At 41.8% G+C, this 24,221-nt stretch overlaps 1 protein-coding gene across 3 annotated transcripts in view; it reads left to right on the top strand.

The window, feature by feature from the left end:
- Window positions 1-24,221, top strand: part of Ift88 (intraflagellar transport 88) — a 107,048-nt gene that overhangs the window by 34,846 nt on the left and 47,981 nt on the right. For all 3 annotated transcript variants that reach the window (XM_059273570.1, XM_059273569.1, XM_059273568.1), the window contains exons 15-20: window positions 11,698-11,797; window positions 15,277-15,363; window positions 16,897-17,083; window positions 19,669-19,777; window positions 21,929-22,079; window positions 22,661-22,776. In XM_059273570.1, coding sequence (XP_059129553.1) covers window positions 11,698-11,797; window positions 15,277-15,363; window positions 16,897-17,083; window positions 19,669-19,777; window positions 21,929-22,079; window positions 22,661-22,776 — 750 coding nt within the window. The remainder of the gene's footprint in view (window positions 1-11,697; window positions 11,798-15,276; window positions 15,364-16,896; window positions 17,084-19,668; window positions 19,778-21,928; window positions 22,080-22,660; window positions 22,777-24,221) is intronic.

Below are 24,221 nucleotides of genomic sequence, written 5' to 3'. Positions count from 1 at the left end.
TTTAAATTTATCTTTTTATTTTTAGTCTTGTTTCTGTTCAACTTAGGGAGACATATAGATTCTTTGATGATTTGCTCCCTTCACATCTTGTTATTGATTTCCATTAGACTTTAGACTTCTATGTTACTTTCCTTCTCTGATTTGGTATTTCCTAGCTCTCATGTTTCTTTGATTTCTGAGACTTCCTTGGATTTCTCACCCAAACTTCATTTTTTTATGTGCTTTTATTTTTCCAAGAGCACCATTTTTCTGTTTTTTGTTACTGTTTTAACCGGGGTGGGGGTGGATTATGGAGGATGAGGAACAATCTTCAGTATTTTATATTTTTAGAAGATTATTATAGTAGTTGTCTTAGCATTTTTGCTGCTAGTTTACAAGTGGCAAACTGAAGGTTTATCAAGCTGACAACTAGTGTGTCTGAAATTTTCCTCTAAATGAAAGTTTCAGATTTTACTTTTTTTTTTAATTGATTCTTTGGGAATTTTACATCATTCACCCCAACCTACTCATCTCCCAGTACCCCACCCCCCATATTCACTTCTCCCTCTTGTAATACCTTCCCCAAAGGAAAGTTAAAAAATTATAATAATAAGATAAAATAATACAGATAAATAAATAAATCTTTAAAATATGTATACACACATCTATACACACATAAGTATATGTGTGTATGTGTATATATATGTTTCTGTGTGTGTGTGTGTGTGTGTGTGTGTGTGTATATATGTGTGTGTATATATATATATATATATATGGAGGGGCTTTATTAGAGTGACTTACAGGCTGTGGTTGAGTCGTCAACAATGGCTGTCTCAGGTCTGAAAGGTGAGAATTCAGTAGTTGTTCAGTCTACAGGGCTGGATATCTCACAGTCCCAATCTGACATTAGAGTCCTGAGGATTTCTGCTGAGCTGCTGATCTTCAGTATACGTTGGGATCTCAAAGTTACTTCTAATACAGGCGCAGCATTGCTTCAGAGATGGACTTGCCAGAGAGAGTGAGGGCAAATCAGGCAAAAAGCAAAAGCTTCCTTCTCCCTGGTCCTTTAATGTGGGCTGCCACTAGAAGGTGTGGCCCAGATTTAGTGGGAGTCTTCCCATCTCAAATAATCCAGTCAAGCAAATCTCCCACAGTCGTGCCCAACAGCTTGTGTTTTAGTTCATTGTGGGCTTGTCAAGTTGACAAGCAGGATAACGTCACAGTGGTCCAGCCTGGAACTCACTTGCTCCTTCTACCTCAGCCTCCCAAGTGCTAGGATCACAAACATAGGGGACATGTATCTCACTCCCATGTGTCATCTCTAATCTTCCAAATCACTCAAGCCAGGTGTTCCTTTCACCTTGCTTCAGGCCACGGTGAATACTCTTGCTTGAGTGTATTTCTGTGGTGAAATGATAGCCTCCCGTTTAACAAAAAGATAGGCTTGCTTAGAACATGTTGTCAGACAGCTGTGACATAGGAAATGAACACACCGATACTGGAGTCTGTCCAGAGATTCACCTCAGTCCATGTGTGGTGTAGACTGACCTAATAGGAGGGATCGAGGCAGAGCACTTAGTCAGCACGTCCTGTCATGTGAGCTCCAGATTCACCCTCATGGAATTTTTAATCTTGACTTAACATTTTTAAATATGAATGTTAGTTTGTTTTAATCCATAGTCTCCTACTATTTTTCTTTCTTAAATTTTTAAATTATTATTTTATTTTATATATATGGTGTTTTGCCTGCGTGTATGTCTGTGCACTATGTGTGTGCCTGGTGCTCTCAGAGGCCAGAAGAGGACATCAGATCCCCTAAATCTGGAGTTACATAACTGAGCCACCATGTAGTTGTTGAGAATCAAACCCAGGTTCTCTTAAGAGGTTAAGAAGTGCTATTAACCAGAGCCATCAGCCCCTTACTATAGTTCTTATTGTGAAGGAACTTTCAAGATTTCATTTGCAACCTAAAATGTGTCTTATTTTCCTATTTGTTATCTAGATAGGCACCCATTCCTTTATATGAGACCTTCTGATTAAAAAAAAAAAATGTGTCAGGCAGCGGTGGCACACGCCTTTAATCCCAGCACTCAGGAGGCAGAGACAGGTGAATCTCTTAGTTCAAGGCCAGCCTGGTCTACAGAGCAAGTTCAAGGACAGGCACCAAAACTAGACAGAGAAACCCTGTCTCGAAAAACAAAACAAAACAAAAATGCTGGGAGGTGATGGCTCAGTCCTTTAATCCCAGCACTCAGGAGACAGAGACAGGTGAATCTCTTAGTTCAAGGCCAGCCTGGTCTACAGAGCAAGTTCCAGGATAGCCAGGGCTACACAGAGAAATCCTGTCTTGAAAAACCAAAAATTCTGCCTATAATCCCAGAATATGGGAGGTGGAGATCAGGAATTCAAGGCCATCCTTAACTATATATATAACAAGTTTGTGGCCAGTCTGGGCTACATGAGACCCTATCTCAAAAGCCAAAAGCTTCCCCCACCCTTTTTTTTTTTTTTTTTTTGCTAGTTCTCAGATAACAGGAAAGTCAGGTACAAATTTGATTTTAGTAGCTTGAAAAAATATATATATATATATATTCATAAAATTACCTTATATAATCTTTAAAAATTATAATTTGTAGGGAGCAAAGGGAGACCTGGAGAAATGTGCATTGTTCACCTGGGCACATACTGAGGACTCCAAGGCCTTCGACCTAGGGCACTGTTGACATATTGTCCTGTTGGTAACAGCCTCTATGGGCCAGGCTGAAGGGGGGTGGCAAAGCTTTCCTGGGGAGTCAGAGTGATTGGTCAGAGTGTGCAAAGACAAGCAACTACAATTTCCTTCTCCAGTGCTTACTGCCTGAGACTGATCACCCACAGAGACTTCCTACCAAGACTAGCCAACCCCATGTGCTGTACTGTACCTCATAAATGTGTGTCTGTCTTTCCTGTCCTCACCACCTCTAGTCAGGGTTCCAGGACTCAAACCTTGCAGGATTTGGCAGTGATTGACATGTACATATATATATATGTGTGTGTGTGTGTGTGTGTGTGTGTGTGTGTGTGTGTGTGTTTATAGGTGAATATCTTATATCCATGTTATAATATACACATATAAGCTATATTTGTCCATATGGCTTTTATATGTACATAAATATACTTGCAGATAGAGAAAACTTAGTGGGCAATACTCTTTGGAAACAACCTTAGAGTTTATGATTGAGATAAAGACTATCTCAGGCCTTTGTCTCTGAACCTGCCATTTGCCTACCATCTTGGGATCTGTTGCCATATTCCATCTGCATTCAGGAAGTCTGGGAGGCTCTGAGCATCCTCTGTCACCCTGTGATATGCTGTTGTGAAGAGAACCATAGGGAGGACACTGGGTATCCAGGAGGCAGAGATGGAGCTAGTTAGTCTTTGAGGCCCCTCTGAGGGGTGTGATGCGGGATGACCACACAGTCTGGTGTCCTTGGGGCACTGCATAGCCAAACCTGAGTTGTTCTCCAAGTTGGAGTGTGAATTTGGGCCGTGAAATATATCAGAAGTCTTAGTCCACAGCCTTCTAGAAAATACCTGGGTCCAGGAGGTGAGTGAGATGTGTAAAGCATAAGAGAATTAAAGGAAGAATTTGGGGGAAATTATCTCCTACTTTGAGAAGAAGATGGTTTGCCCAAGAAAACCTATGGAGATTCTACTGCTGTGACTCAGGGCAAAGTGGCCAGATTTGAGCACATGCATTGGAACCCTTTTCCTAACCTGTACTCCTGCTCAGAACAGTAGACCATGTCTGCATCCTTAAAGTGGCTAGAGGCAGAAAAGGTTCCTACTTCACATGTGAAAGAGGAGAGGTGGGGTATCTGACGATGACATTATTTGTACACTTAATATAAAGAAATGGAACGAGAGGGAAAGGGCAAGTGGGAATTACCACGGGGGCTGAGGGGTGGGTGAGAGTGAAGTAAGGCTGCAAACAGGCGGGACTCTGAGTCATGTGTATGCGGGGAAACATTCCACATGACCGTCATTGTTAGGCTTTCTGCCTTTTGCTCCTTTCCTGCTCTTCACTAACTGCTATGATTAAGCCACAGTCTTTTCAAGACATGACAGCTGTTCAGTGTTTGGAGAACTTTGAAGACATGGAATTAAATAAAACATTTAAATTAAGCTATTTGATATCTGTTCTGTTTATCTATCATTTTAAACTGACATTCCTAAGAAAGATGCCAATCAAGTCTTCCATTTAATTTAGCTTCTTGGGAAGTTCTGTGTTTGTATGTTTAAAATTATTCAGTTAAAGGGAAGCAGTTTTGAGGTCCAAAGACTACTTTCTGTTCATTCAAACCAGCTTTCTGAAGCTCATTTCCACTTAAAAGGTTTTTCAATGGTAGCCATGGGGTTGTATTTTAAGTGGTTACTAGTTTTGCTGTGAAACATTTTAGCCCATTGAAATCTGAACTATGCAGATGTGGAACTAAGCAAGGGGGATCCCTGCAAGCTCTCCTGCTGGCAGGGAAGTGATCCATGTGAAGTAAACTTGGTTTAGTTCAACTTGGTCAGGCTAGATCAAACTTCGGGAATCTGACGCCAGGAGATTTATTGTAGGCCTATTTAAACAGAGTACAATTTGGAAAAGAGTTCCCAGGCTACAATCATTGCAATTCCAGGTGCACAATGAAGACTACCTTACCAACAACATTCCATACTGTATTGTGTTGATAAGCCTATATAGACACACCGTCATTACCCCAGGCCTGTGGTTCAGACTTCCCTTTGTGCTATGAAACATGACGCGTGTGTCTTTGATGTATCACCAGAGTATCTCCCCTGCTCATTCCTCCGTCAGCTCACAACCCTGGCTACCTGGAGCTGTATTTTGCTTCCACAATTTTTTCTTTTCCTGACTGTCATAGTGTTGAATTCATATATTATGTAGCTTTCTCATGTTAGCTCTGACATGTAGTAGCATGTCTGTAAGTTTCTTCCACGTATTTTTGAGGTTTGCTACATTCTAATTCTTAGTAATGTTTCATTTTATAAGTATCTACTCATTGACCATCCAAGGACACCTTGGTTGCTTCTAAATTTTGGCAGCTGTGAATAACAGTTAAAAAACATCCATGGGTAGGTTTCTGTTTGAACATAAGTTTTCAACTCTTGAGTAAACACCAAGGAATGTGACAGCCAGGTCATGTTGTCAGGCACTGCTCACTGTCTTCCAGAGCATCTGCACCACTCTGAATCCCCCCCCCCCCCCCCCCCCCCCCCCCCCCCCCCCGCCCAGCAGTGTTGCTCTACATCCTTGCCAGAGTTTGGTGGTGGTGTCTTGAGTGTTGTCTTTTCCACTCGATGTGGAGTAGTATCTCATTGGCACTGTAATGTATAATTTCCTAGTGAAATCAAGCATCTTTTCTAAGGCTTTCTTATTTGCTAAGTGGTCATTTTATATGATCAGTTCTTTGCTAAATTTCACTTTTATAATTATTTATTGGCTGTACTGGGGATGGAGCCCAGGACCTTATGCAGGTTAAATGAGCCATCACCAGCCCTTGGATTTTTTTTTTCTTTTTTTCTTTGAGTCCCCGTGTGATTCAGGCTGGTCTCGAACCCACTATGTAGCCCAGGCTACCCTGGGACTTTGAGTCCTCCTGCCTCCTTCTGCATCCTAGGGTTGCAGGAGCACACCATCCTGCCCAGGCCAGTTTTATGGGTTTTGTTTGTTATTGTTTGGTTTCAGGAGTCCTTTACATATTTTTTGTTTTAGTCCTGTATCAAGTAAGTGCTTCCCAACAATCTTTTCCCACTCTGTAGATTTTCTTCTCACTCTTTTGACCTGGGAGGGGATGTGCTTAGAATGCCACTGCAGTCAGCAGATGAGGAGAGGGAGAGGCAACACCCTTGTATTGTGAGCATTCCAACCCATGAACATGATATATGCCTCCATTTATTTAAATTTCTTTCAGTAACACATTTTAGTTTTAAGTCTAGTATATCTTTTGTTACATTTGTCCCATTTGGTATTATTTTTGTTGTAAATATCTCAGTTTTTAAATTGAAATTTTTACTTGTTTTGCTGATACATAGTCATACAATTTTTAATGTATTTTTCTTTTACCCATTGACCTTAACAAATTATCTTATTTTTTGGGTTTTTTTGGGTTTTTTTTGTTTTTGTTTTTTTGTTTTTGGGGTTTGTTTGTTTGTTTGTTTGTTTTGTTTTGTTTTTGTTTTTTTTTCAAGACAGGGTTTTTCCATGTAGTTTTGGTGCTTGTCTTGGATCTCGCTCTGTAGACCAGGCTGGCCTTGAACTCACAGAGATCTGCCTGGCTCTGCCTCCCGAGTGCTGGGATTAAAGGTGTGCACCACCACTGCCCGGCTCTTTTTCACTGTTTTTAAGAAGTATGTGTATGTATATGTGTGTATGTGCACATGCTGGTGCTGGTGCCCATGGAGGCCAGAATTCCCTGGAGCTAGAGTTAGGGGCTGTGAACTGCCCACTATGTGTGCTGGGAATAGAACTCAGGTCCTCTGAAAAAGTAGTATATTCTCTTAACCCCTGAGCTATCTGTCCAGCCCCCAACAATTAGTTTATTAACTTGAGTAGCTATCTCTAAATGCTCTTTGAATATCTACACTTATGCCATCTACAGATAATCACCGTTTCATTTTTCTTGTTGACCTTTATGCTTTGCTTGTGGGGGATGTGTGTGTGTGTGTGTGTGTGTGTGTGTGTGTGTGTGTGTGTGTATGCGTTTGTGTGTACTGCAGGAGTCAGGAGACAACCTTGGATGTTGGACCTCACCCTCTGAACCTGTTTGAGACAGGGTCTCTCTTGTTTTCCTCCCCACTGTGTTTGTCTGGTTGGCTGGTCCTCTCTTGTGTCTTCCTCCGATGTTCTCAGAGGAGTGCTGGAGTCGCAGATGCTCCCACTGTCCATCTGGCTTCTAGGGATTTGAACTCATGTTTTGTTGGCAAGCACTTTACCCACTGTGCCATCATCTCCCTGCTCTGTTTGTTGGTTTTTGAGACAGTTTTCCTGTGTATCCTAGGCTAGCCTCAAACTTACAGTCCTCCTGCCTCTGCCACCACGCTCGGCAGAGCTTCTTTGTCCTAGAAGGGCATCCATCCATTTCAGTGGTGATGTAGATGGTTTTGTCTTGTTTCTGATCTCAGAGGGTGAAGCTTTCAACAGTATGCCATCCTCATAGGTGGGGGCATTTTACCTCGTCATTTTGAGATAATCACTAATGGCTTGTATTGTTCAGCATATTTTTTATGAGCCTATCAGACATTGTATGTCTTCTTTAGAGACCTGTCTCTTCAAGTCTTGCTATTTTAGAATCGTGTTGTCATTTTGTTGTTGAGTTTTAGGAATTCTCTGGATCTAGATATTAATACCAGCTGTGATTCACAAATAGTTTCTCACATTTTGTGGATTGCTTTTTTGCACAAACTTTATCTGTTTTTTCTTTTATCGACTGTGCTTCTGGTGGCATATCCAAGATATAATTGGCAGCCAAATGTCTTGATTTTTTTTCATATTTATTTGAGGGGAGGGGCATGAGCATGCCAGTGTGCACGTGGGGGTCAGACTTATGGGAGTCAGTTTTCTCTTTCCACCATGTGGATTCCCGGGATAGAACTCAGGTTGGGAGGCTTGGCAGCACATGCCTTTACCTGCAGAGCCATCTTACCAGCCCTGCCTTAAGACTTTTGCCTTATGTTTCTTTCCAAAAGTTATGTGGTTTTAGGTCTTACAGTTAGGTCTTTGATCACTTTTAAGTTAACTTTCGTAACTGAATTAAGTCAAGGTTGGACCCAGCCTCGTTCTTTTGTGTGTAAAGTGCTAGTGTTCCCGACACTGTTTGTTGAGAAACTGCTGGTTTTGACACCCTCACCTACACCATTTGACTGTATGTATATGTATCCCAAACAACCTGACCCCAGTACAAGAGAACTGGGTCCAGTATACTGTTAGACCAAGAGAGACCGACAGATCTTCAAGGATTGCACAGAGTACCCTTTCTGGGGATGGTGTACTTCCTGAGAGAAGCATGGTCTGAGGTGGTTGCAAAATCACATGATTTGAGTGAGAAATTTGGAATTTATAAAATGGTCAAGACAAAAGTACCTTCTTTGAAGCCGGGTTATAACTAGTTTCAGTTACGCAGATGGTAAAGAATGAGGTCAATTCCTGGCACTAGGGTCTGCTTTTAAAGTTCCATACATATATCATACTAATGGAATTGCCTGTCACATGCTGGAAAACCACACGGGAGAAAAACATGATGCTCACTTAGGGGTACAACACAGGTTGTTCCCCTGACAGCTTCGTTGGTAATAGTGATCAACAAAACCATGATTGATTGTCTCTAATCTCTTACACTTTGTGTTATTTCTGTCAGGTGTCTTCATTCTGAAAAAGTTTTATTCTAACAAGGAATTGCTATAAATTATTTTCCAGGAAGAGTTTAATCAGTCTTCCTTGTCATTTATGATTTAGTATCATACTTAGAAAGCCAACAGCCACAACAAAAACAAATACTTGTTTATTGAGGCTAGTGATAAGTCAAAATTTTTTTAGTTTCTTTCATTCAAGAAGTTTACAGTTGAACTAAGCTGACAAATAATTACACCAATTATAACAAAGAAATCTAAGTGATTATTGCCCTGATATAAAGTAACACTTTCTAGGGCACTCTGCTCGAACTTAGTCGGAGTGCCTAATTTATAAACTGGGGCCACAGAAATCTTGTATTGACATCTGAGTTGAGAACTGAAGAATTAGTACAGATAGATATGGAGGGAAGGAGAAAATTCTAAAGAGAAGGAAGAGTAGTCTCAGTGTTCCAGATGCCTGCAGCCCTTCACACATACATTGCTCAAAATATTTAGATCTTAAAGTGGAAGACCCCAGACTCCTCCAGTTTGCTGAGGACCCTTTTGATCTCACCCATTGTGTGTGGGTGTGGGTGTCATGGTGTGCATAGAGAAGTCGGAGGACCACTCTGTGAAGTCCGTTCCCCTTCCTTTAGGTTGGCTCTCGAAGTCAGACTCAAGTTGTCTGCAGCAAGAGCTTTAACCACTGAGCCATCTCACTGAGCCATCATCACATTCTTTATCTGTGTCCTTCAGACTGCTCTTTGTGATGAACTGGTCCAATTCTGTGTGCTGTGACAGCAAGTAGTGGGACCTGAGGAGGTTGAGAGAGCCTCCTCCCTGCTGCTGCATTCAGGGTGCAGTGTGAACCTGGACACGCCTCACAACAGAGTCTGAAATGTCCGACAGCTTTGTGCCCATTAGGTCGGTCACAGGATTGAGTTAAATGTAAGACAGCTAGTTTTTGTGCTAAGAGAAGCAGAAACTTGCTTTGTGTAGAGGCCTCTAGACAGTCTGTGTTGGACATGTGAGTGGAAAAGTTTTCAGTTCAGCATTTCTACCTCTTACTGTCCCTTATATCTGTCAAATCCCAAAAACTTTTTCTAAAACTCAGTGTTGTATTGCAGGCTCACTTGTTCAGCTGCCAGCTCAGCCTGTCTTCTCAATGTTCTGTATAGTTCAGACTTTGTAGTCCCAAGCATATCTTCACTTTTAACCTGTGTTAACGTGTATTTACATGTCCCATCCTGAATTGTCCATCTGAGGCAATGATACCACTAATTAACCAACTGTCTAAGCCAGAAATCTAAACTTAGCTCCTTGGCCTTTATCTCAGTAGCCACATATCAATTCTGCCTCCTTTTCTCTCAGAATGACCTGTATCCTCTTCTATGTGCTGTATAAGTCAAACCTCTTTGTTCAGAACACATTCATCCTGTCTACCTATCATCTGATGGTAGAGTAATTTTTCTGAGTGTAGAACTTGCACCGACACTCAATTTCTTACTCTCCTCGATCTTGTCTGGGACTTTGAGAGTACAATGAGCATTCTTGTCTCACTCTCCAGAGGCTCTGAAGGATGTGGCTTCCACCTGCTTCTCAGGCCATCTCTCTTTCCACTTCCTGAGTGCTTTCTGGCCCATGTAGCAATTGAGTCTCTTCAGTAGGTCCGGTTTGCTGGTCCTCTCCATCTTTAGACGTGTTGTTTATCCATCCTAGGATACCTTTTCTTTTCTCAAGTCATTCATGCTTGTTGTCCTCCAAACCGAGCTGCAGTATCTGCGGAATTCCTTTGTACAGAGCTGGCTTTACTGCTCTTTCCTCACAGGGGAGGGACAGTATTGTATTCACTCTTGCAGCCCCTGTACCAAAAATAACGTCTGACGTGTAGTAGAATTTTAATAAATATTTGCTGTGTATACCTGGGTTTCCAGATTATTCTTTTGGAACTCAAATTTCATGAACCTTGTCTCCAGATGGGGTATAGTGCAGAAAGGGCCTCAAGTCCTCTGTCCCTGTTTCAGGCAGACAGACTCTTTTATATATGAGGCTTTTCAGGAAAAGGTTCTATGAAAGAAAGGGATTCCTTGTTTTGAATTATGGTCTAGGCCACTGAACCATACCCTTAATGACAAATATTATTTTGCTTTATTTTATTTGGTTTTTCGAGACAGGGTTTCTCTATATAGTTTTGGTGGCTATCCTGGAACTCACTCTGTAGACCAGGCTGGCCTCGAACTCACAGAGATCTGCTTGGCTCTGCCTCTTGAGTGCTGGGATTAAAGGCATGCGCCACTTCGCCTGGCTCTTTTGCTTTATTCACTGAAGCAGGTGTAATGAAATAATCTGTTTCCTGTGTTGTTTTTCTTCTTTTTGGGTTTTTGTTTGTTTGTTTGTTTTGTTTTTCAAAACAGGGTTTCTCTATATAACAGCATTTGCTATCCTGGAACTTACTTTGTAGGCCAAGCTGGGCTTGAACTCACAGAAATCCACCTGCCTCTGCCTCCCTAGTGCTAGGATTAAAGGTGTGTGCCACCACTGCCTGGCTAATTGTTTTATTTTATTTTATTTTATTTATTTATTTTTTTTTTGAGACTGGTTTCTCTGTGTGGCCCTGGCTGTCCTGAATCTCGCTCTGTAGACCAGGCTGCTCTTGAACTCATAGAAATCCACGTGCCTCTGTCTCCTGAGTGCTGAGATTAAAAGTGCCCAGCTAATTCTTTTTAAAATTGACAAGTGTTTTTGTTTGAATAAGAATGGCCTCATAGGCTCATATATTTGAATGTTTAGTCACCATGGAGTGGCACTATTAGAAAGAATAGGAAAAATGTGGCCTTATTGGAGGAAGTGTGTCACCGGGGGTGGGCTTTGAGGTTTCAAAAGCCCATGCCAGGCTCAGGCTCTCTCTCTGCCTGCAGAACAGGATGTAGCTCTCACCTGCTTCTCCAGCACCACGCCTGCCATGCCTGCTGCCAAGCAGCCCACCATGATGATAATGGACTAAGTCTCTGAAGCTGTAAGCCAGGCCCCAGTTAAATGCTTTCTCTCGTAAGAGTTGCCAAGGTCATGGTGGAGAATGATGGAGGATGGCAGCTGACCTTGACCTCCGGTCTCCATATGTGCACACACGCATGTACATGTGTGCACCCAACAGATGGGTACATACATTGTGCAGACACACACACACACACACACACACACACACACCACACACACACACACACACACACACACACACACACACACACACACACGCACGCACACTTGGAGAGAGAGGAGCCGAGTCAACAACATGGATAGTGAAATGAAAGCAAATCCCCCTTTGTCTCACCTTTCTCATAGGTGTGTGGAAGTGGTGAAGGCTTCTCAGTACGTGGAGCTGGCCAACGATCTGGAGATTAACAAAGCAATTACATACTTGAGACAAAAGGACTTTAACCAAGTAAGTGCAGCGGCATTTCTCCGGTCCGTTGGTCCAGGCAGTGAATACAGGGAAACTCCTTTCTAGAATGTTATTGAAGTGCCCTACCCCTGAGCTCTACCCCCACCCATAAACTCTGACAAGTTTTTAATATGTTGGTTCTGTTTCTTAAAACGTAAATACTTCCCATATATAGCATATTCTTAAATTACCAAACCTTGTGCTGGTTGAGGCCTTGAAATTCCCAGACTGCTCTGCAGAGAGCTAAGGCATGTAGAAGCTGGTGTGTGCAGGGAGCCCAAATAGCAGTCTGATGGTCTTGTCTTGTCCTCTCTGAGCAGCTTTCTTAGAGGCTGTTTCGAGTTTTTCCCTGTGATAGACACTGGCTTGGAACCCTGGCTTCCCTCACTGGCAGGCTACTATCTTGTTGTCTAGGGGTGGGGTGGAGTATTTTGTTCCTTTCGGTGCTCGCTCAAGTAGAGCAGAGCTGAGACAGAAGCAGAGGATTGCAGAGTTTTAAGAAGAAGAAGAGGGGATACCAAAAGAGAGCAGGCGGAATGGCCATGGTTTCCTAGTTCATAAGCTGATGATGGGTGTCCTGTGTACCTGCGACTCAAAACTTCATTCGACCCAGACAGCAAGGTTCAGGGGAAGCCTCAGCGTCTTTTCCACACTGTCCAAGCCTGTGCTTTCTCTTTTCTTCCTGACTGAAGGACCCTCCTCTTGTCTGGAAGACAGGAGAAAGGAGTAACTGCAGAGACTGGGGAGAACACCCTTCCCTCAGAGCATGAGAACAGAGTGAAGCAATCCTGTGTTCATGTAGTAGTTAAATAGTCGATAGGCTGCAGTACCAGGAGGTGGCTAATTGTGTGGATCCATTCGCCATCCTTAAGTCTCTTAGTGTTTACAAAGCACTGAAGACTTCCAGAGAGTCCTCACCTCTGTCCTGTCACTTTATCGTCACACCGGGGGCTGGAGAGACAGCTCAGAGGGTAAGAGCACATGCTTCTGCAGAAGTTCTGAGTTCGGTTCCCAGCACCCACATCTGGAGGCTCACAGCTGCCCGTAAATCCAGCTCCTGGGGACCTGACTCTCCTCTGGACTCCTAGGCCACCTGCACTCAGATGTACATAACCACACAAGGACACACATACACAAAATTAGAAAAGTAATCAAAATGGGTCTTTTTTTTTAATGCCACTGTCAGACTCAGTGGCTCATGCCTGTAATCTCAGCCCTGGGGAGGTGGAGACAGGAGGATCAGAAGTTCAAGGTCATCCTCAGCTATTGGTAAGTCTGAGGTCAACTGAGTGCCATGAGACCCTGTATCAAACAGACAACCACTGCAACCCCCGTTGCAGTAGAATCATATGATGTGACACCAACTGGTCTCTGTTACCTTGCTGAAGTGATCCTGGGACCTGAAAAATAATTTATGAATATGAAGTATACTGTTACAGATGGCACAGTGGAGAAAATTGTATTTATCTCTTTTATCTTGGCATTTTATTTTAAGTTTTTTTTTTTTAAGAACAGGTTAATAGTGCATTCCCATAGTTCATGTTTTAGAACTGTCCATCCAAAACTAAGCACTCTTGGTGCTGGAGAGCTGGCTCAGCAGTTAAGAGACTGGCTGTTCTCCGAAGGGCCTGGGATTGGTTCCCAGCACCCATGTGGCAGCTTACAACCATCTGTAACTCCAGCTCCATGGGATTTAATGCCCTCTTCTGGCCTCCACAGGCACCAGGCACACAAGTGGTGAAGACATACATGCAAGCAAACACTAATACACATTAAAAAATAAAATTTAAATTAAAAAAAAAGCACTCTTAACTTCTTCGGTTAAAATTAGCCCAGATCTTGTTATCTCCTGTTTTTTTTCCTGTTTGTTTGCTTGCTTGCTTGCTTATTTTTTGTTGGTTTTTTGGTTTGGTTTGAGGGGGGAGGGTTGTTTGTTTGTTTGTTTGTTTGGTGTGTGTGTGTGTGTGTGTGTGTGTGTGTGTGTGTGTGTGGTTGCTTTGTTTTTGAGACAGAGTTTTGCTGTGAAGCCCACTCTGGCCTCGAACTCACTGTGGATCCTCCTTCCTCAGTTTGAAAAGGCAAGATGTGGTGTTAGGATGTTTCTTTTTTGGTGTTAGACTATCCTAGAAATGACCAACAGTTTTTTAAGGTCATTGAAAACCCTTTAAAAGAGTACTAGCATACTTATATGGGAACCAACATTGTGAGATTTAGTGTGTTTATTTTGTGATGTGAGACATCAAACCAAGACCTTTATACATTCTAGATAGGCACTGTACCTCTGGGCCACACCGGTAGCCTTGGAATCCAGTATTTTAAAAACTCTCATTCTAACCAAACCTGATCATCGTGCTCACTGGTACGACCTTGGACTCCAGCCTCGTGTGGTACATTCCTCTGGTTAGTTGCAGTCGGTTTAGCGGATGGTGGTAGTAAAAGCAGGCAGGATTTTTGCTTGGACACAAGTGATGCCATAAAACAGAGACACTAAGACGCCAAGCAGAAATGTATTTTTTTTTAAAGGAAGAAAATAAACCCCACTATCCCTTTTCACCTTTTCCTTCTCCTATCAAAATAATTTCTAGGTTGGATAACCATGCACTGTTCATGTAGGGTGTCTAACTGTTCTATATACTGTTTAGATAGCATTATATCAGACTTGGCAGGTGGCTAAACATGTACTTCCATATCTCAGGACTTGAATATGGGGTTATATTTACTTACTTTAGATAATATTTTGGTAACATTCCCAGAATTGTTTTCTATTATTGATTTCGAACTATTTGGCCATCCACTTTCCTCCTCCTCTGAGCATCCCAGTTACATTTATAAAAGCCCTTTTCCTGTGCTCGCCTCTGTCTTGTGTCCTCTTTAAAGAACATTTTTCTTAAAATATATTCATCCTTTTTCTGTACTTTATTCAGAACCTTTTGTGAGATCTCAGTCTTCAAGTTCTGGTTACCTCAGTAGCTCTCCAGTGCCTTCCAAGTTGTTATAGTGTTTATATAACTTTTCGGGTTCTCTGTTGGAAAATGGCCCACAGATTAGTCTGAAATAGCTGTAACCAGAAGCCCTAGAACATTCTGTCAAGAAGAAGTTGGACTGAGTTGGGGAAAAGTTTTGAGGTCCTTGTCCCAGCATGATGCAGGGTGAAGAGGATGCTTCTCTGACTCACGAGGCTCGGTATTCACAGTGACCCTTGCTGGGGCTTCAGTCCTTCTTCAGCTCTGTCTAATCAACTTTTAAATCCCTCTATATGCTCCTAAATTCAATTGTTATTTCTTGTTGTCAGGCTTGTCTTTTTCTGTTTGATGAATTCTTCTCTTGAATGAAATTCTCATCCTGCCAACTGCCATCTTGAACTTACGGCTGCTCCGTCCTGTACCCTCTGTCTCCCGCTCCACACAGCCCCTTCCCCACCCACACCTTTGGATACCGCTGTACGGCAGTGGTAGTCATTTCAGACATTCTGTTTCTAGGCTGTAGACACCTTGAAAATGTTTGAAAAGAAGGACAGTAGAGTGAAAAGTGCAGCTGCAACCAACCTCTCCTTCCTGTATTACCTGGTAGGTTCTGCTTTTTTACACTGAGTTGTTTATGGGATAGTTTTGCATTGCCAAATTTCTGCCTAAGCACGCAGCTAAGGAAAGGCTCCAGAGAAGACTGGTGCACGGTGTAAGTGGAATGCGGTACACTGAGGACCGACTGCGACCAGTGCTGCCAGGGCTGAGTTTGCAGACGTGAGTAAGAAGCCTGGCTCTAAGAGGTGAGGGAGGAAAACAGAGAATTCTGGACTGACAGCTGCAAGACCATGCTGAGCCAGCCCTTTAACCCATCGTGTTAGTGATGGAGAAAGTGCTATCTCAGGTGAAATGACTTAGACGGGGTTGCAGAGCACCATCTGTAACAAGCATTCATTGAGTGCCTACTAGGTGCCAATCACTGGGACTCCTGGAAGTAGGTGGGCGCCACTTATGCCAGTTGCCTTCCAACTACAAACTTGATTTGCCCTTTCGTCAGCCGCAGAGAGCAGCTCCTTCCCACCTCTGCAGGTTCCACGGAGTTCCCTCCTCTGCAGTCCTCCACAGCAGCCTCACGGCTTTCCTAAGTTCTGTTTGTTGTCCACGGGTTAGCTCTTCACAGCTGCTCTCCACTTCTTGGGACCAACTTTTATATAAGCTGTAGTTCAGAGTCCACACAAAGACTCGCACATAGATGCTCACAGCAGCATTATTCATACCAACCAAAAGGTGAATGAAAGCAGCATAAATAGGTGTCGGTGACACAGGGATAAACCTGTGTGGTGTCCATACGGGGACGTTAGTCAGCCATTGAAAGCACAGACCACTGATACATGGTACAGAGACCTTACAAACCCCCAAGGGCAGGAAGCCAGACACAAAGGTCCCGCTTAATATCCAGTGTCCAGGATAGGAAGGGAAATAGAAAGTAGAATACAGGTTTCCAGAGACTGAGAGAAGAGAAGGTAGAGTGTGGCTGCTGATGGGTACGGGGCTTCTGTTGAGGGAAGAAAAGTACCCTGGAATGGGACAATAGTGGAATGTTTGCCACTGAGTTGGGCATTTTAAAGGGTTCTCAGTCTCATTGAGCTGGCCTGGCCCAATGAAATAAAGGGGTCCACGGGCCTCATGTGAACGATGGCAAGGGCCTGATCAAGCTTTCAGCTGAGAGAGGAAGAGAAAGCAGTACGCGGGCAGCAGTGCCAACGCCTCATGGGTGCCGCAGCCAGGTGCAGAGCAGGGGACGGCTGAGGCCCTCCAGCTATTTCCGTGCTTCAGGTGGGAAGGCGTCAGCGCACAGCAAATGAGGACACGGGGCCTGGGCGGTGAACGTAGAACCGCCTACGTACAAATACTCTTGTTATCAAGCCAGGAGACAAGAGGAGCCAGCCATAGGAACTTGGCTGCTTGAGCTTGACAGCTACAAATAGCCTGTCAAAACCAAGAAATGTAAACTGTTTGTCTCTGTTCATCTTCGTGTATAATCTCAGGAAGTCTGTTTATCGTTTCTGTAATCTCAGAACACTCTGAAGAGACTCGAAATTTAGACCTGAAGTGTGTGTATCTTTCATACTGTAGGAAAATGAATTTGCCCAGGCCAGCAGCTATGCAGACTTAGCTGTGAACTCGGATAGATACAACCCATCAGCTCTCACTAATAAAGGGAACACGGTTTTTGCACATGGTGATTATGAGAAGGCAGCTGAATTCTATAAAGAGGCCCTAAGAAATGATTCTTCTTGTACTGAAGCACTTTACAACATTGGTAAGTTCAACACGGCAAATTACATTAAGGAATTGTCGACATCTTTAAAAAAATAACCAATTACTGGGCAGTGGTGGCTCACGCCTTTAATCTCAACACTTGGGAGGCAGAGGCAGACGGATCTTTGTAAGTTCAAGGCCAGCCTGGCCTACAGAGTAAGTTCTAGGACAGGCACCAAAAGCTGCACAGAGAAACCCTGTCTCAAAAAACCTAAAAGAAAAATTAATAAATAACCAATTATTCTTAGTGGAGTTAATGATTCAAAAGCCATGCTATATAAAATTTGGATCAGCATTGTTATGTTGCTCGACTTTTCTAATATCTGTATCTACCACAGTTAAAAGACTGTGTCCCCAAGTTTTTGATGACATGAGATATTTTTAAATGTTTCAAAAATAGGGGAAAAAAAACACTGATTTTCCTTTTTAATTATGAAAAGTGTCAAATATACAAAAAGTACTTAGAGGGTGTTTAGTGCCACAGTTTGACACATTTTAATGTTTTGCCAAATATGCTTCAGAAATTTTAATATTTTTCCTATTTTTATTTTATGTGTGTGGGTGTTTTGCCTGCATGCCTATCTGTGCAACCCTTATGTGGCTGGAACACACAGAGACCAGAACAGGGTGTCAGATCCCTTGGAACTGGAGTTACAGGTGGTTGTGGCCACCACGTGGGTACTAGGAACCAAACCTAGGTCATCCGAAAGAGCAGCCAGTGCTCCTGACCACAGAGCCGTCTCTCCAGCCCCTCAGATTTTGGTTGTATTATTTGTACTGTTATAAAACATGAAGGCTCATCACCATCTCATCCCCTTCCTATCCTCACAGGTTGCCTGATATGGGCACTGTTGCTTCCAAGATGTTGCAAAACACATATGTCTGTAATACTGGGGCTGGTTTCTTTGGTTATTGATGTTTCTTTTAAAATATGCTTCTCTTTGCATGTGTTGTTTGATTATGAATTGTGTTTGTATTTTTGGGTTTCTTGTCTTTTTCTCATTGTTTCCCTTTCCTTGGCTGTCTGATGCTCTTAGACTATTTCCTGGTGTTTAGCAAGTTGCAGATAAAAGCTGAGTTGGGGGGCTGAGGAGATGGCTGTTGGTAAAGTCCTTGCCACACAAGCAAGAGAACCTGAGTTCTGATCCGCAGCACTCACTTAAAAAGCCAGGCAAGGCAGCACATGCCTGTAATCCCATCGCTTGGTAGGCAAAGAAAGGCAGATGACCTGGGGATTGTCTGGCCAACTGGTCTAGATGTATTGGTGAGTTCCAGGTTCAGTAGGAGACCCTGCCTTAAAAAAATAAGGTAGAGGGGCTGGAGAGATGGCTCAGAGGTTAAGAGCACCGACTGCTCTTCCAGAGGTCCTGAGTTCAATTCCCAGCAACCACATGGTGGCTGACAACCATCTGTAATGAGATCTGGTGCCCTCTTCTGTGTACATAATAAATAAATAAATCTTTAAAAATAAAAAAAAAAAAAAAAAAAAAATAAGGTAGAAAGTACTTGAGGAAGATACCCAGCATGGATCTCTGGCCTCAACATGTATGTGTACGCATGTGCATGCACACATACATGTACATATCACAGAAAAAGGAAAAGATTAATAGGATCTGTGTTCGTTAGTGAGAATGATGAACTGTGCTTTACATAAGCAGCCAATCTGGTCTGGTCTGTTTAGTTAAGACTGGCCTGTCAGTCAGTTGTCTGCCTAATAAAAGGAGAAAGACTCACTGCCAACCCGGGAGATGAGGTGTGGGATTAGGGAAGAGGTAGGGGGTTGAGGCACGTCACTGAGAAATGGCAGGAAGGGACTGAAGATGTGACGTTTAAGATCTGGAAAGGGTTTTATGGCATAGGGAAGAGAAGGGCACAGGCCTTCCTAGGGTAGCTTAATCGCCTACTTAGAGTCTTTTTTTACTCTATAAATTTGAGATTTTTTTCAGACTCTTACCGCGTTATTTTTCCTCTGTAATTTAAAAGTAAATTTTGAATTTTTAAAACATTTTATTAGCAAGTATTAATCATACATAATAATGGGTTTTATTATGACATTTGCATGAACATAATGTATTTTTATCATATTTACTTCCTCTGCCCATTGCCCTCTTGTGTCCACACTCCTGCTGACTCCTTTCCTCTTCCTAACTAGCTCCCCTCCACTCCTGTCCTTTGAATGTTTTGTGATGAGCTAAGGAACTACCCTTGTCCCTCTCATGTACAATCAAGCAGTCCCAGCACAGTTCATCACATTTATCCCTTCATCTCCACTGACTTTAAATGTCTATTCAATTTTACAGCTGGATCCATATCTGAAGTGTTTATCCCATCCTTTGAGTCTATTTGTTGGTTTCTGTCTGCTGTCCTTGACGTCCTGCCCCCTCCCACACACACACACACTTTAAAAATCACTGGAGCTGTCTGTAGCATGTCTAATGTCTGCTTGGAGAAATCGAGCCCCTATTGTTTTTTAAAACTGCTCAGTTCATTGTCGTTTTCTTCTCTGGATGATTTCGCATAGGTTTAAATAGTTATCCGTTGCCTTGAGTACAATGATGCCTGTGATGCACTTTCTTTCTTCTCAAGGCCTCACCTATAAGAAGCTAAACCGTCTGGATGAAGCCTTGGACTCCTTCCTGAAACTGCATGCAATCCTTCGGAACAGTGCTCAAGTTCTTTGCCAGATAGCAAATGTGTATCTCACTTAAAAACTTAAGAACATTATTAATCCCCTCAATTGGAAATTGAATATTAATTATTAAATAATATTAACCATGGAGATAATTGATGAGGATAATATAACAGATTAACCTGCTGAAAATAGTTCAGTTGGTAAAAGATCATTTGCATCCTAAGAAGAATTAGTTTAAAATAGTTGTTAATTTTTATTTTTAAAAAGACTAATTGAAGGATTGAGGATATTTTGAATACACATAATCTTTGAGTGAAAGTTAGATACTTTAGATCATTGTACTAATTCTGATTTTGTTTAGAAAGTTTAGAAAATGTGGGACTAATTAGTACTGTTGAGTTTAGGTAATGAATTAATTTTAGCTGGTGTGTAGATAGAGTGAAGCTAGCTCTCTGAAAACTGTTATCCTCAGAAGTCTTCAGTACTGTGTGGCCTCGTTCATCAGCTCTCATGCCGGTGTGTGCTGTGTGTGCAGGGTTAGATCCTGTGTTTGGATCTCTGCATGCCGCACTCATCAGCGCCCATGCCTGTGTGTGCTGTGTGTGCAGGGTTAGATCCTGTGTTTGGATCTCTGCATGCAGCACTATAAGGTATTGCTGTCATGTCAGCTTCTGAGACACTGAGTCCCTTTGTTTTCCCTCTCACGGCTAGAAAAGCAGACGTGTGAATGTTTTAATGCCTCTCACTGATTGGAAAGTACTTTGACTTCTCTCATTTTGATGAACTTTGACCACACCATTGGGAAGAGCTAATGTTTGGTTTTCATATACTGTTACCCTGATATGTTTCAGGTAATATAGTCAGAGAAAGGTGAGGCATATTATTAAACTAAGTACTATCCAGTCTACTTTGGATAGGTATATTTTAATTTTTTTCATAAATTTTTAGAGCTGATAGCATTATAGTTATTCCTTTTATTCTTTGTGTTTATTATTGTGTTTCAAGCAGTGCTGAAGATGGAACATGGGGCCTTGCTCTTGCTGGGTAAATGCTCTACCATTGAGCTGCACCCCAGGAGGTATAATTTTATCCATTTTTCCTGAAACTAAACAGCATGACTCTGCTGGTGTCTAGTTAGTGACTGGGCAGTAGTTAGTTGATGAATTTGAGACTCATAAACTTCCTTGTTTTCTTTCTTGTGGTATCACATTTGCTTTGTCATACTCAAAACAAGGCACCAAGCTGAGTGGTAGCAAGTACCCATAACCCTAGCTACTGGGAGGCTGAGGCAGGAGCATCTGGAGAGCAAGGCCTGCTTGGCAACAGTGCAGCTGACCTCATCTCACAACCACCAAAAAGCACAAACCAAACTGAAAAGCACAGGCGACTTCTTGCTAAGCAGACCTGGGGTTGGGGGATGTTCATTCCATTCCACATCAGCTATAAGTAGGTAATAGTCAACAAATGTTGATACAAACAGATTGCTTGTGTATATGCAGAGGACTTACTAGGTACTACAGGAAACTACGGAGGGAAAGTGCCCTGTCCTTCAGCTTGTATTAATTAGGGAAAACACATAAGAAAAATGCAGGAAGCCAGTTTCTTTACTGTGCTGAGTTTAAGAGAGCTGGGGTCACTGAGCAAACGTTCCGGCATTCCTGGGCAGTGCTTTGAGTGATTCTGCTAGACGTTTGGTCCTGGTTCCATTTCCAGCTCTGCAAAAACATTGTAATACTAAATATATAAAATAACTATGCTGCTTTCTGCTCCAAAATTTTGTGGAAAAAATGTTTAAATCTGCATCTAGAATAGATAGTACTTCAAGTTATTAATGGTATACCTATCCTTTTCCTAAACATTGACATGGAACATATCAAGGTGACAGTATATGAAAACCTACCTCCACTTTAGCTCTCCTCCAATGTTGTAGTCAACTTTTATCAAAATGAGAGAAGTCAAGGTGCTTTTCCAATACAGTGAGGGGCATTTAAACATTAACACGTGTCTGCTTGTCTGAGTGGAGGGGAGACAGCTGAAGAAAAGCTAAAGGGGAGTAGACTAGAGAGAACCAAGGTATACATGGCAGCACTGCCCCATTTCCCTGCTCCTGGAGAGGGCTAGAATTATAGACAGCGTGTTCCTAAGGAAGCATTATCATTGTAATATTTCCAAGTTTGCTTATCAGTGACTGAATCTTAACTGACGTTGCCCAAGATACGAGCTAATGGAAGATCCCAATCAAGCCATTGAGTGGCTGATGCAGTTGATCAGCGTGGTGCCGACTGACTCCCAGGCTCTGTCTAAACTGGGAGAACTGTACGACAGTGAGGGGGACAAGTCCCAAGCGTTCCAGTATTACTACGAGGTGGGTGTGCGGTCTCACTCTCCTTCTAGTTCCTGACCGTTTGTGGATTTCAAGGGAACAGGCCCTAGAATTCTAGAAAGGCTTGTTGGTTTAAAACTAATAATGATTTGTTAAAATAAAACATTGCTGGGCGGTGGTGGCGCACGCCTTTAATCCCAGCCCTTGGGAGGCAGAGGCAGGCAGATCTCTGTGAGTTTGAGGCCAGCCTGGACTACCAAGTGAGTCCCAGGAAAGGCGCAAAGCTACACAGAGAAACCCTGTCTTGAAAAACTAAAATATATATATATTATTAAACTATAGTTTTGATTCATTTTAATTAAAATGAGAAATACTAACTCATTTTTCTTAAACCATAATTTGCATCTCCTGATTCTTTTAAAGATTTAATATAACTCAGATCATATATAACTGAAAACTGTCGAGTATACCTACATTTTCTAAGTCTTGTATCATTTGAGAACTTGCAAAGTTATCTTGATACTTCATACTTTTTATAAGTAAATCCATTCAACAGGTAAAGTAATCAGGTATATTCTGTATTGCTACTGAAGTTATGTTGTCACCTTCTGTGTTTTCTCTAGTCATACAGGTATTTCCCTTCTAATATTGAGGTCATTGAGTGGCTTGGAGCTTATTACATTGATACCCAGTTCTGTGAAAAAGCTATTCAGTACTTTGAAAGAGCATCTCTTATACAGTAAGTAACTGTTTTATATTTAGTTAATGTCTTGCATTGAGACTGTTTTTTATCCCTAAAAAATTAGTATTTGATAAGCCTAATAAATTCATGAAAATATTTTAATGAGTTGTTTTCATTTTCTTGTATTTTTTCATTTTACTTTGTCTCTATTGTGAGATATATTTTCCTTTGCATAAGAATTTTAAATACCTTTTATGATGTACTTTGTCTGTTTTCCTTACCTAAACCTCAGTGAACAAGTAGTGTTTATTTACAAATCAGAAAGTGACTTTCTAAGTCTTAGGACAATTTTATTGCTAGAAGAGTCTTCACAGAAGGAAGTCGTATTGGTTTCAATTTACAGTTGCTGTATATTGAACCTTACTCATTTTTCTCTCTTTTCATCTCAGCCTCCTTCTGGCTTCAGTTCTGATCATGGCCTTTCTGGAATGCCTGCTTGGTCATATCTATTCCATTTCTTGCTGGTTCCTCAGTTCCATTTTCTCTCTTGTTTTGCTGGCCCATCTGCTCTCCCAAAGTTTTGTTCTTGGGTTAATGCAGCCATTTATTCCATTGGGAACAGCTGTGCAGATGTTTAAACGATGTGACCTGGTAAATGGATGCCGTCATATAAGTCTGTCAGACCAGCACTGCTCCTTAGTCTCCAGTGCTTTTTTGTCTCCTCAGCCTTCTCAGGCTCTTCAGCTCCTCTCCTTGTTTTGCATTTGAGTTTCCCTGAAAAGGGGTGTCTTTCATGTGAAGTCCCTCTACACTTCTCTCCCTGCTTTTCTCTCTCTACCTTCATTTGATTCTAGTCTTATGTGTTTTTAGTGACAGAAGCATTTAGTATACATTAATTACATTTCCTCTATATTTTTGATCATGTATTTACTGTACTGTACACCATAATTTCTTTTCTGATATGTTAAATCATTTTTAAAATACATTTTCGTGTTTGCCAGGCATGATGGCACATGCCTTTAATCCAAGCACTCAGGAGGCAGAGGCAGGTGGATCTCTGAGTTCCAGAACAGCCAAGACTACACAGAGAAACCCTGTCTCAAAAATACCAAAACAAAAAAAACCTTATTTTCAACTGATACATAATTATTGTAGATACTATGTGCTAAGTTTATTGCTGTATAAAGTCTGCCTCTATCATAAGAACATAAGCTCTTAAGGAGTGGGACTGTTCATTCTTCTGTCATATAACTGCTTACATATTATAGAGAACTGGCAAATGGTTTAATTCAATTTAATTTCTTCTTGTGACACCTATGGTAGAAACGTCTCTCCTGATTGTATCACCTATATTTTTGTGGTTCTTAGTGATCTAGTGTTTCTTACTTGTTTAAGCCTATACTTTTGTTTTATATTTTCTGTATATCTATAAATTACATCTTAAAATATTAAGAAATACTAGCCCCAACTGATTATAGTCACTCACATCTGTAATCCCAGTG

This window comes from Peromyscus eremicus, chromosome 9, assembly GCF_949786415.1.
Source record: "Peromyscus eremicus chromosome 9, PerEre_H2_v1, whole genome shotgun sequence".
Taxonomy (NCBI): Eukaryota; Metazoa; Chordata; class Mammalia; order Rodentia; family Cricetidae; genus Peromyscus; species Peromyscus eremicus.
Note: the sequence above shows the minus strand (reverse complement) of the source record. Positions and strands in the feature narration are given on the sequence as shown.